A 13,955-nucleotide genomic window follows, 5' to 3' on the forward strand; every position below is an offset into this window, starting at 1 on the left:
TCACCTTTGATTCATCCCGTCTTTTTGCAACTCTGTTCTAGGTGACAGTCATATTCTGCTTAGTAAGGCATAATGGGAGCAGGCTGTGCAACGTGCATACTTGCAATTAATTATACACTACGTTTTTCGTTATAAGCAATAAGTGTTTGAACTTTCGGTCAGAGATTCATGCACTGTTGCACACAATCACACTTCCCTCTTTGCTTGCCCTGTCACGTGACGTTCTAAGTCACATGGCTTTAAAGTCACATGACTATGTGTTATTAATGGACCTGCTGCTGGCTCAGAGGTCGGGGAGTAGATGCTGCTGCGTGTGGGAACGGTGAGTGGATGTTTTCAATAAGCCGCAATCGAGCATCTCCAGATTCAGTACCCTGATGAGCCTGATTGTATGTTATGGCTTCCATGGTCTTGGAAAGTATCTACTAATGTACCTGTGTTTTATTATATGTATAAACAATGTAATGGGTAAATGGGATACGGCTCAGTGATGTACTATGCATGTCTGTTTCTGTGTGTAGAATAATGTGTTTAGGCATTTTGGCTTTGTAGAGGATGTGTGTTAGTAATGTAAATGTGTTGACTTATGTATTGCACACTTAATGGCCTGATTAAGTTGTTTTTTTTGTGGTTCATGTACAAATTACAAATGTAGTTTGATAGTGTTTTTCTCCTTGTTTAGTTTATAACCATAGTCAGATGTGTATTTGGGGACCAGATTTCTGGTAATTGGACTTGATCCACTCCCCCTCTCTATCTACATATATAGCAATAGTCACTTGTAATGCTGTATGAATGCTAGCTGATATGCCAACTAGCAAGTGACCAGCTAATGCCATAGATGCAGGGTATAGGTATATTTTCTCCCCTTTATTCCTATTATTATTATTATTATTATTATTATTATATTATTATATTTTATTTATAAGGCGCTACAAGTGTTTCGCAGCGCTGTTCAAAGGACAGTACAGGGAGACAAAAGTTGGCATTACAGTAAATAACAAAAATAGAGTACAGGTAACAAAGAGCATCACAATTCTCAAGTCATGGGGGTCATTCCGAGTTGCTCGCACGTAGCAACTTTTTGCTGCTCGTGCGATCAATTATGGGGGAGTGTATTTTAGCATAGCAGGGCTGCGATCGTTTGTGCAGCCCTGCTATGCTAAAAAAGGTTCATGTAAAACTAGACTAGCCCTGCAGTTACTTACCCTGTGCGATGGATCCAGCAATGAAGGTCTCGGAAATGACGTCAGACAACCGTCCTCCAAACACCTGGACACGCCTGCATTAGGATCTCCACGCCTGTAAACCGGTGAGTATCCGCCCCGGAACGCCTCCCCGCTGTCAATCTTTTTTGCGATCGTGCTAGCGATCACTTTCTTTTTTTCTTCTGATCGTTGCCAGACGACGGCTGTTGCTGGGCAACGACGCGCGTGCGCTGCGCATGTGCAGTTTCGAACTGTTCGTACCGCAACGATGAACCGCTGCGTGCTAACGGGTCGGAATGACCCCCCATAATACAGCTGAGATGTAAGTAGTGAGGGAGTGATCATCGTACTACTTGGGACTGGTGGCCACAGATGGAGATGAGCCTTTACCAGCAGGAGAAAAAGCAGGTGAAGATGGTCGCTGAGTAGGGGAGAGCTACGAGTGAAATGTGTCGTTGAGAAGAGGGTTTGGATAACAAGAGGAAAGAGGGCCCTGCTCTGAAGAGCTAACAATCTAGTGGGAAGGGTCGACAGACAGATGACATGAGGTGCGAGGTAGCCTGGTGGCAGTATGTAAGCAAAGCTGAGATGTTCAAGGCATGGGGCAAGGGGATGGAGGAGCAGCCTCAGGACTAGGTTATGCATCGGAAGGGTAGGCTTGGATGAATAGGTAGGTTTTTAGTGCCGTTTGAAGCCTTGCAAGGTCGGGGAGAGTCAAGTGGAACGCGCTCCCCCGCTCCATTAAAGGGGTGACCAGATCCAAATACAGCATCATCATTTTTCCATTGCAGTGCCAAAATGTTATGTCTTTGGGTTGTATGATTCCAGCATTAGAAAATAAAGTGTCCTTGACCCACTGTTTGTAATGAAATGATTGAGCTACTGTTTACCTCAACATCTATGTTCCCTAGTATGTAATTAGATTTGATTCGCTTGGTGATAGGGTCACTGGGTTTATATTGTAATAGAGTAATGTCTAAAGTTATTTTATTTTTTCCCCTTATGTTTCCATAAATTCATTCAGATATCTATGAAGACTTTTACAATAGTCTGTCCTGGACTGTTATAGAGCTTGTAGAATTCTCACAGTATTGGTATTCCAACCTTTCATATACACTTAAATGAGATATATAATATGTATAATCATGCAATCATTTATGTACCTGAGACTTTTATGAGCATGAAAAATGCTGACTCTTCTAGAAGAAATTACCTTTAATAACATTAGGCCCCACACGTGGTTTGGAACAGTATGTGATCACCATGTCAAAACTCATTATGTCAATATTTATAAGGTCGACACCAGAATGTTATGATGTCGACAATAGACATGTCAGGTTTAAAATTGCTTGTCTACATTTTGTCCCTATCATGATGTTGTATGTCCATATTATGACCGTCAGCACGATGTACCAAATCCATGTAGAACAGACACCTAGTCCATTAAACTACATAAAGAATCTTCTCAACTTCAGAAGGAAGGGTTAACTCACAATCCTTAACATTAAAGATGTTTATTTGGAGCATTGATAAATTATAGTTCCCAGCATGTCATTAAAGATTTATGAAAAGAAGACCATAATTAGATTTGTTTATGCCCACACCTACATACACCCTGTTGGTTAATGGGAACCTATTTGGGTATAACGTAGATCTTAACTATCCAGTATAACCTCTTTATTAAAGCACTGATAGCTGAGGTATGTGCATAGTCTGATTTACAGTTGAACATGAAGTTTGAGTATGTTCAAAAATGCGTCTGGACACTTGGCATTTCCACATCTGTATCTTGAGTTGAAGGCATTTTAAATTACACCTGCCTTTTGAAAAAGACGCCCTGCTGGCATTAAAACGCGTTAAGGATACAGGCCCATTCATTTGTGGAGTGCTACCACCTTGTGCCAGCCTAACAGCGTGATTACCATTGTCTGGACTCATTTTGGAGGAAATTTATAAAGCCTTCTTTTCACATAAATACAACACATATCCTCTGCTGCATGGATTCACCTGCTCTCGGAGATCTCTAACTGCAGTGCCTACAGCGCGATTCAAACTCCGGCTGCGGATGCACAAGCTCCCCGCTGTACGTTTGCTGCCACCCACTGATCTATAGCGTGTCCGGCTACTGTACCTCATCTTCAGCTGCACCCAGCCGTATGTGGGCAATCTACCACAGATCCACTGTGGTTGTCTAATTGGGGGTTCCTTTCCTATTGGAGCGCTGGACCATGCGCACATATTAGTGGAAATGCACTGCCACCAACCTTTATACACCACAGTGGGTATCACGAATCATATCACAGGTTTGCCTGAGCTATTCAGTATTTTCAGCCACGCACTATGACTGGAGCTTCCACAGTACTGAAATTACATTGGCAATTCCCTTTTCTGACTGGCTGCTGACATACAGTATAACCCAAACACTGCTCACCAGAGCGCTGTAGACTATTTCTGCTTTATTTTAAATTACATGCAGCTTTGATTCTAGAGTATATATGCACTCGTCATACACTCCAAAATCGACACCTGATTTATGCACATGCAAAATGTACACCTCATATTGAGCAAATTTCAGGGTCCATGTCATTAAGAATAACAGGCATCACAAAAAAGCCATTTTTGTGTCTGCACACCCCTGTTGTACTGCACTTGCATGTTAATGTCTGTGATCAACCTTTCCAATTACAAGGAGCCACAAAGTGCATGCAACTCAAAATAAGGGTGAAAGTTTTGCAGTGGAACAAAGACTACTTATATCAGCATACAGACCAGAGTGTGCTAGAAGCACCAGAACAGAGAGCGACACCACAGTTAGCAAAGAGGAACTGCATGGGTTGTGACAGATGCAGGGTACTAGATGAACAGTAAGGGGTCTAATCATGAAGCAGTGAAAAGTGTGGAGAAGTTGCCTATGGCAACCAGTCAGCTTCTACGTATAATTTTATAGAATTCACTTTATGACTGTTGCCTCAACACTGGTTGCCATGGGCAACTTCTCCACTGGCCCACTTCTACACACTTTTCACTGCTTCATGACTAGACCCCTTAGTGTTCATCTAGCACCCTGCACCGAGCCCACAAGGGGACTCTTAGCACTCGCCCCATTCTGGTGGGCAGGATACCGCTGTTGGGATATTGAAATATAGTCCTAGTGCAGTGATCTGTGCATTATACATGTGGTTTCCAAAAATTTTTGAATCACGGCGCCCTAGAATATCAGAATTTTTTTCACAGCACCCCTAGGCCAAAAATTTCTAATTGAGAAATTTAGAAAGCAATATTACATTAAGTAGATCGCTTTTATATGTCATACTTAGGGTCAGTTGTGTGGTGATGGACAAGATTTGCTTCTGTTTGGCCACATATTTTATGACTGGCAGCCACCAGCACTGGTTTTGCCTATTATATTGACCATGAATAATTTGAATTGGTCCTGGACCACCAACCCAGGGCACCCCTGCAAGTGTCCCGAGGCACCCCAGGGAGCCACGGCACACAGTTTGGGAACCTCTGCATTATACAGTATATTCACCTCATGTAACACCAAATGCAGCTTGTAAAACAAATATATTGCATATAGTTTTGCAGCATTGTATGCAATATTTTATTAGTTCATATTCTCAAGGTATACCTGCTTCACACTATAGTGATTCAGTGCCACTAGTTACATTTCCCTAACAAGTTCTCGGTTTTCTGTTAATATGTAATACTTGGGATCATTTTCACTAATCATGCAAATATGATTAGTATGTTAAATGCAGAAAATAATATTTCTATATGGCACTTTGGAAAATATATCTAAAAAAAAAGTCTGTGGAACCTTGAAAATTAATATTAACAATCAATGGACCACTGTAGTTTGGAGGACTGAATTAGAGTTGCCTGTAAGTGCATTTATGCATCATGAATATACACAAGCATGTGGACACCCGAATATCACATTCATATATTCTTGTTGAACATCTTATTATTCCAAAACCATGGGCATTAATATGGAGTTACCCTCCCTCTTTTGCTCCTGAGACAGCTTCTTCTCTCCCGGGAAAGCTTATCACCAGTTGTGGGAACATGGTTGCAGTTTCGCATCCAATCAGCCACAAGAGAACGGTTAGGCAAGGATGTTGGGAATGAAGGCCTCACTCGCATCCGGCATTCTAATTCAACCCAAAGGTGTTAGATGGGCTTGAAGTCTGGGCTCTGTGCATTCCAGTTAAGTTCTACAACACCAGACTTGGCAAACCAATTTGTTATGGTCCTCACTTTCTGCATGGGGACATTATCATGCTGAAACAGGAAAGAGCTTCTCTGCACAAAGTTGGATGCCCACAATTCTTTAGATTGTGCAGAGTTTAAAAATGAATTGTATGCTATAGCACAAGCTTGGCCAATCTGTGGGTCTCCAGCTGTTGTGAATCTACACATCCCAGCATGCCCTGCTACAGTTTTGCAAGTAAGGAATGGTATAAATGTGGCAGAGCATGCTGGTATGTGTTGTTTCACAACAGATGGCGAGGCACAGGTAGGCCATGCCTGCCATAGCATTAAGGTTCCCTTTCCCTGGAACCAAGTGAATCAGGCCAAACCACACAAGATAGCCATCCGCCACCAATTCGTACAGGAATCATTCTCCTGGTTCCAACCAAACCCTGCCAGATGGCGGAGCGCGATTCTACACTCGAGCATTTCCACTGCTTCAGAATACAAGGTGTGCTTTATACTACTCCAATTGACGTTTGTCATTGAGACGTGCGATGTTTGTCATTGCTAGACCATCTAAGGCTTGTTTATGTCCATGGAAACCTTGTGTTGATGTTGAGGCACTTTGGAGCTCTGTAATGAGTGCTGCTATGAAGGAAAGAGTATTGGTGCATGATTCTGCACTTCTGTTGTGTGAACTGAGGAGATGTAGGACTGTGAGGGTAATAAGTAATTGTCTGGACCTGCTTTGCATGTTATCGTGGAGAAGCCAGACACAGCCCTGATGTATTATAACTTCATTTACTGAAAAAGCAGAGGGTTAATTCACTGTCTAGCGAATTGCTTTCTCCTTTCAGCTATCATCGGCCGGCGCTTGTATACATTCTGCACATGCACCAGTCATTTTCTCCCAGCAGCACCTACAGCTTTATTTAAAGGGGGAAGAAAAAAAAACTTTTTATTTTTTTTATTCACAATCTTTTTATTTTAATATTTTTTTTTTTTTTCTCCCAGCAGTACCAACAGCCAGGGACAGTGCTTTGTGGTGTGGTAACACATTTGTCGGAACAGTCAGTGCCACTGACCATTCATAACTTGCTACACCACTTCGGCAGTCTGTCGTTGCTGCTGTACTTAGATAATGTCATTCTGATCACAAGCATTGCTACTTGCAGGGATGCGGTAACTACAACACGTAAAGTAACGCCATATATCTCCCCCTGAGTGGTCCACCACTTCACGGCTGAGCCGTTGCTGCACCTAGATGTTTTTGCTTTACAACAGCAGCACGTACAGTTGACCAGGGTAGCACGATAGCTCGAGCAGAGCAGAACTTTCATGAACTGAAATGTTGGAAAGGTGTCATCCTATGTTACATGTAAACATTAATCCCTCTTTGTAATTCAGGAGTAGATAATTTAACAATAAATCCAAACCAAAACCGCTTTAGCACAGAAATGTTACTAATGTCAGTGGAAGTGCTTATTATTCAATTTTTTTTTTTTACTTGTATTTAACCTTTCTGCCTGGCACCCTGCAGAATTTGTTTTTTGTTAAATTAACTCCTTGAAACTGCTGTGCAACATGTTACCTGAAGTTGTAGATCCTAATACTTGTTTGGTCTCTTGCAGGGGATCCACAGCTGCTTCAAGATGCCTGGGAAAAGCTCTCCGGGAAGAAGGCCGCTAAGATCTGAAAATCTAGCATTAGGGCTCAGTGTTATTCTTATGGGCGTTTCAGCTTGTTATGCAGTTCCCTCTTATGTGAAAGGGTCTGACCCTTCAAAGTGCACTGTGGACCCTGGCAGTCGGTTTGACTGTGCACCAGAGAAAGGTGTAAATAAAGAAGAATGCGAGGCTCGGGGGTGCTGTTATTCTCCTGCAGCAGATGGCCCAGGCATTGGACAACCCTGGTGCTTTTACCCACCCACCTACCCCAGCTATAAGATGTCCAACAAAACCGAGACAGAAAATGGTTTTATTGCCACGCTCATACGAAGCGTGAAGACCTTCATGCCCACTGATATAATGACCTTACAGCTGGAAGTTTCATTTCAGACTGATTCAAGACTGCGTATTACTGTGAGTATTTTCAATAGTCAACAAACAATAGTACTCCTTTACTTATTTGATATATAATGGTCTACAGTGCATCTGGAAAGTATTCATAGCGCTTCACTTTTTCCACATTTTGTTATGTAACAGCCTTATTCCACACTGGAATAAATTCATTTCTCTTACGTCCTAGAGGATGCTGGGGACTCTGTAAGGACCATAGGGTATAGACGGGCTCCGCAGGAGACATGGGCACTCTAAAGACTTTAGATGGGTGTGTACTGGCTCCTCCCTCTATGCCCCTCCTCCAGACCTCAGTTAGATCCTGTGCCCAGAGGAGACTGGGTGCACTGCAGGGGAGCTCTACTGAGTTTCTCTGTAAAAGACTTTTGTTAGGTTTTTTATTTTCAGGGAGCACTGCTGGCAACAGGCTCCCTGCATCGTGGGACTGAGGAGAGAGAAGCAGACCTACTTAAGTGATAGGCTCTGCTTCTTAGGCTACTGGACACCATTAGCTCCAGAGGGTCGGAACGCAGGTCTCACCCTCGCCGTTCGTCCCGGAGCTGCGCCGCCGTCCTCCTCACAGAGCCGGAAGATAGAAGCCGGGTGAGTATGAGAAGAAAGAAGACTTCAAAGGCGGCTGAAAACTTCAGATCTTCAATGAGGTACCGCGCAGCGTTACCGCTCCCGCATTTACACACACACACACTGGTGGCACTGTATGGGCGCAGGGGGGGGCGCCCTGGGCAGCAATTCTGAAACCTCTAGGGACACTGGCATAGATATATACTGCAGAGGCTGTATATTGCAAAAACCCCCGCCAGTATAAGGATTTGAGCGGGACCGAAGCCCGCCGTTGAGGGGGCGAAGCTTGATCCCTCAGCACTAACCAGCGCCATTTTCTCCACAGCACGCTGCAGAGAAGCTGGCTCCCCGGACTCTCCCCTGCTGAACACATGTACAGAGGGCAAGAAAGAGAGGAGGGGGGGGGCACATTTATTTGGCGCAGTGAGTATATTTATATAAAAGCGCTGTACTGACTGGGATTTTATTCCAGTGTCCGGTGGCGCTGGGTGTTTGCTGGCATACTCTCTCTCTGTCTCTCCAAAGGGCCTTATTGGGGGACTGTCTCTCTCTCTCTCTCATATAATATATATATATATATATATATATATCTCTATCCCTGAGTGTGTGGGGGTGTCGGTACGTGTGTGTCGGCATGCCTGAAGCGGAAGGCTCATCTAAGGAGGAGGTAGAGCAGATGATTGTGGTGTCTCCGTTGGCGACGCCGACACCTGATTGGTTGGATATGTGAAATGTTTTAAATGCAAATGTCTTTATTACATAAGAGAATGGACAAAGCAGAGTCCAGAGAAAAAACAGGGAGTCAATCCATGGCTTTGGCTGTATCACAGGGCCCTCCAGGGTCTCAGAAACGTCCCCTGTCCCAAGTAGCAGACACTGATACCGACACGGATTCTGACTCCAGTGTCGACTACGATGATGCGAGGTTACACCCAAGGGTGGCCAAAAGTATTCATTATATGTTTATTGCAATAAAAGATGTTTTGCATATCACAGATGACCCCTCTGTCCCTGACACGAGGGTATGCATGTTTAAGGAAAAGAAGCCTGAGGTAACCTTTCCCCCATCTCATGAGCTGAACGCGTTATTTGAAAAAGGCTTGGGAAACTCCAGACAAGAAACTGCAGATTCCCAAGAGAATTCTAATGGCGTATCCTTTCCCCCGCACAGGACAGGTTACGGTGGGAATCTTCACCCAGGGTGGACAAGACTTTGACGCGCTTGTCCAAAAAGGTGGCGCTACCGTCACCAGACAAGGCAACCCTCAAGGTTCCTGCTGATCGCAGACCGGAAACTACCTTAAAATCCAATTTTTGCACATACGGGTGCCTTGCTGAGACCGGCAATAGCGTCGGCTTGGGTATGTAGCGCAGTAGCAACATGGGCAGTTAACTTGTCATCTGACATTGATACCCTAGATAAGGATATCATTTTATTGACCTTGGGTCACATTAAAGACGCAGCCTTATATATGAGAGACGCTGCGAGAGACGTTGGGCTGTTAGGTTCAAGAGCCAACGCCATGGCAATTTCTGCTAGGCGAGCCCTGTGGACCCGCCTATGGACGGGTGATGCCGACTCAAAGAGACATATGGAAGTTTTGCCTTACAAGGGTGAGGTTTTATTTGGGGAGGGTCTCGCGAACCTGGTTTCCAAGCTACCGCGGGTAAATCTACTTTCTTACCTTATGTTCCCCCACAGCAAAAGAAACCACCACAATATCAGATGCAGTCCTTTCGGTCGCATAAGTCCAGAAGAGGTCGGGGCTCTTCCTTCCTCGCCAGAGGTAAGGAAAGAGGGAAAAAACTGCCTGCTACGGCTAGTTCCCAGGAGCAGAAGTCCTCCCCGGCTTCTACTAAATCCACCACATGACGCTGGGGCTCCGCGGCGGGAGTCCGCGCCGGTGGGGGCACGTCTTCGACTCTTCAGCCAGGTCTGGGTTCAGTCAGACGTGGATCCTTGGGCGATGGAAATTGTATCCCAAGGCTACAAGCTGGAATTCGAAGAGGTGCCGCCTCGCCGATTTTTCAAATCGGCTTTACCAGCTTCTCCCCCAGAGAGGGAAATAGTTTTAGCTGCAATTCAAAAACTGTGTCAACAGCAAGTGATTAGCAAGGTTCCCCTAGTCTAACAGGTGAAGTGGTACTATTCAACTCTGTTTGTGGTCCCGAAACCGGATGGCTCGGTCAGACCCATTCTGAATCTAAAATCCCTAAACATGTACTTGAAAAAGTTCAAATTCAAGATGGAATCGCTCCGGGCAGTTATCTCCAGCCTGGAAGGGGGGGATTTTACGGTGTTTCTAGACATAAAAGGATGCAAACCTTCATGTCCCCATATATCCCCCTCATCAGGCGTACCTGAGATTCGCTGTACAGGACTGTCATTACCAGTTTCAGACGTTGCCGTTTGGGCTTTCCACGGCCCAAGGTAATGGCGGAAATGATGGTGCTCCTGCGCAGGCAGGGAGTCACAATTATCCCGTACTTGGATGATCTCCTGATAAAAGCGAGATCGAGAGATCAGTTGCTGAAAAGCGTGTCGCTCTCCCTGAGAGTGTTGCAGCAGCATGGCTGGAATCTAAATCTACCAAGGTCACAGTTGATGCCAACGACTCGGCTAACTTTCTTAGGCATGATTCCGGACACGGAAGAGGGTTTTTCTCCCAATGGAAAAAGCCCAGGAGCTCCAGAGCATGGTCAGGGACCTGCTAAAACCAAAAAGAGTCAGTCCATCAATGCTCTCGAGTACTGGGAAAAATGGTGGCGACCTACGATGCCATCCCCTTCGGCAGGTTCCATGCAAGGACGTTTCAGTGGGACCTGCTGGACAAGTGGTCGGGGTCCCATCTACAAATACATCAGAAAATAAGCCTGTCCGCCAGGGTATCTCTCCTGTGGTGGCTGCAGAGTACTCGCCTTCTTGAGGGTCGCAGGTTCGGCATTCAAGACTGGGTTCTGGTGACCACGGACGCGAGCCTACGAGGATGGGGAGCAGTCACACAAGGAAGAAATTTTCAGGGACTATGGTCAAACCAGGAGGCTTGTCTACACATCAACGTACTGGAATTGAGGGCCATATACAACGGCCTACGACAAGCTGTGAATCTTCTTCGCGGCCTACCGGTGCTGATTCAATCAGACAACGTCACAGCCGTGGCTCATGTAAACCGCCAAGGCGGGACAAGGAGCAGAGTGGCAATGGCGGAAGCCACCAAGATTCTTCGCTGGGCGGAAAATCACGTAAGCGCTCTGTCAGCAGTCTTCATTCCGGGAGTGGACAACTGGGATGCAGACTTCCTCAGCAGACACGATCTCCATCTAGGAGAGTGGGGACTTCATCAAGAAGTTTTTGCAGAGATAACAAGTCGTTGGGGACTTCCTCAAATAGACATGATGGCGTCACGCCTCAACAAGAAGCTTCGGAGATATTGTGCCAGGTCAAGGGACCCTCAGGCAGTAGCGGTAGACGCCCTGGTGACACCATGGGTGTTCCAGTCGGTCTATGTGTTCCCTCCTCTTCCACTCATCTGAAAAATATTGAGAATCATAAGACGAAAAAGAGTGCAGACAATACTCATTGTTCCAGATTGGCCTCGAAGGGCCTGGTATTCAGATCTTCAGGACATGCTCACAGAAGATCCGTGGCCTCTTCCTCTAAGACAGGACCTGTTGCAGCAGGGGCCCTGCGTGTTCCAAGACTTACCGCGGTTACGTTTGACGGCATGGCGGTTGAACACCGAATCCTAGCTGGGAAAGGTATTCTGGAGGAAGTCATCCCTACTCTGATAAAGGCTAGGAAGGAGGTGACGGCGAAACACTATCACCGTATCTGGAGGAAGTATGTATCTTGGTGTGAAGCCAAGAATGCTCCTACGGAAGATTTCCACCTGGGCCGTTTTCTCCACTTTCTACTAACAGGAGTGGATATGGGGGGTCATTCCGAGTTGTTCGCTCGTTACCGATTTTTGATATACTGCGATTAGTCGCTTACTGCGCATGCGCTTGGTTATTTTACACAAAAGTTAGGTATTTTACTCACGGCATAACGAAGCTTTTCCATCGCTGTGCTGATCGTAGTGTGATTGACAGGAATTGGGTGTTTCTGGGTGGAAACTGGCCGTTTTATGGCAGTGTGCAGAAAAACGCAGGCGTTCTACGTGAAAACGCAGGAGTGTCTGGAGAAACGGGGGAGTGGCTGGGCGAACGCTGGGTGTGTTTGTGACGTCAAACCAGGAACGAAAAGGACTGAGCTGGTCGCAATGGCAGAGTAAGTCTGGAGCTACTCAGAAACTGCGGGGTAATCGTTACGAGAAAATTAGCGAAGCTTTCGTTCGCAATTCTGCTATGCTAAGATACACTCCCAGTAGGCGGCGGCTTAGCGTGTGCAATGCTGCTAAAAGCAATCACCCCCTTGGGCCTAAAGTTAGGCTCCATTAAGGTACAGATTTCAGCCCTATCAATATTCTTTCAGAATCACCCCCTTGGGCCTAAAGTTAGGCTTCATTAAGGTACAGATTTCGGCCCTATCAATATTCTTTCAGAAGGAATTGGCTTCTCTCCCGGAAGTCCAAAATTTTTGTGAAGGGAGTACTGCACATCCAGCCTCCTTTTGTGGCCCCAGTGGCACCATGGGACCTTAACGTGGTGTTACAGTTCCTAAAATCACACTGGTTTGAACCTCTTCAAACGGTTGAATTAAAATTTCTCACTTGGAAAGTGGTCATATTGCTGGCCTTGGCATCTGCAAGGCGGGTGTCCGAATTGGCGGCTTTGTCTCACAAGAGCCCCTATCTGATTTTCCATGTGGATCGAGCAGAGTTGAGAACTCGTCCTCAATTTCTGCCTAAGGTGGTTTCGTCATTTCATATGAACCAACCTATTGTGGTGCCTGTGGCTACGGGGGACTTAGAGGATTCCAAGTCCCTTGATGTAGTCAGGGCCTTAAAAATGTATGTAGCCAGGACGGCTCGAGTTCGGAAAACAGAGGCACTGTTTGTCCTGTATGCGGCCAACAAAGTTGGTGCTCCTGCTTCTAAGCAGACTATTGCTTGCTGGATCTGTAACACGATCCAGCAGGCTCATTCTACGGCTGGATTGCCGGTACCAAATTCGGTAAAGGCCCATTCCACCAGGAAGGTGGGCTCTTCTTGGGCGGCTGCCCGAGGTGTCTCGGCATTGCAACTTTGCAGAGCGGCTACTTGGTCGGGTTCAAACACTTTTGCTAAATTCTACAAGTTTGATACCTTGGCTGAGGAGGACCTCATGTTTGCTCAATCGGTGCGGCAGAGTCATCCACACTCTCCCGCCCGGTCTGGAGCTTTGGTATAATCCCCATGGTCCTTACGGAGTCCCCAGCATCCTCTAGGACGTAAGAGAAAATAAGATTTTAAACCTACCGGTAAATCTTTTTCTCCTAGTCCGTAGAGGATGCTGGGCGCCTGTCCCAGTGTGGACTAAATTCTGCAAGAATTGTATATAGTGTTTGCTTACATAAGGGTTATGTTACAGTTTTGATCAGTCTCGGTCTGATGCTGTTTTGTTTCATACTGTTAACTGGTTCGTATGTTCCAAGTTGTACGGTGTGGACTGGTATGTAGCTTGCCCTTAGATTAACAAAAATCCTTTCCTCGTACTGTCCGTCTCCTCTGGGCACAGTTCTCTAACTGAGGTCTGGAGGAGGGGCATAGAGGTAGGAGCCAGTGCACACCCATTCTAAAGTTCTTTATAGTGCCCATGTCTCCTGCGGAGCCCATCTATACCCCATGGTCCTTAGAGTCCCCAGCATCCTCTACGGACTAGGAGAAAAAGATTTACCGGTAGGTTTAAAATCTTATTTTTCCCCTCAAAATTCTACACACAATACCCCATATTGATAACTTTTTTTTTTTTTTAAGATTTTTGCAAGTTT

The 13,955-nt window shown here is 45.6% G+C and overlaps 1 protein-coding gene across 2 annotated transcripts in view; it reads left to right on the forward strand.

The window, feature by feature from the left end:
- Window positions 1–245: 245 nt before the first annotated feature.
- Window positions 246–13,955, forward strand: part of GAA (alpha glucosidase) — a 66,565-nt gene continuing 52,855 nt past the window's right edge. The window contains exons 1-2 of one of the 2 annotated variants that reach the window (XM_063960751.1): window positions 246–322; window positions 7,037–7,486. In XM_063960751.1, coding sequence (XP_063816821.1) covers window positions 302–322; window positions 7,037–7,486 — 471 coding nt within the window. In that variant the 5' untranslated portion in view covers window positions 246–301. Of the gene's footprint in view, window positions 323–362; window positions 390–7,036; window positions 7,487–13,955 lie in introns of those variants that run through there. The other variant, XM_063960752.1, reaches the window with a different exon arrangement.

This window comes from Pseudophryne corroboree, chromosome 3 (assembly GCF_028390025.1).
Source record: "Pseudophryne corroboree isolate aPseCor3 chromosome 3, aPseCor3.hap2, whole genome shotgun sequence".
Lineage (NCBI taxonomy): Eukaryota > Metazoa > Chordata > Amphibia > Anura > Myobatrachidae > Pseudophryne > Pseudophryne corroboree.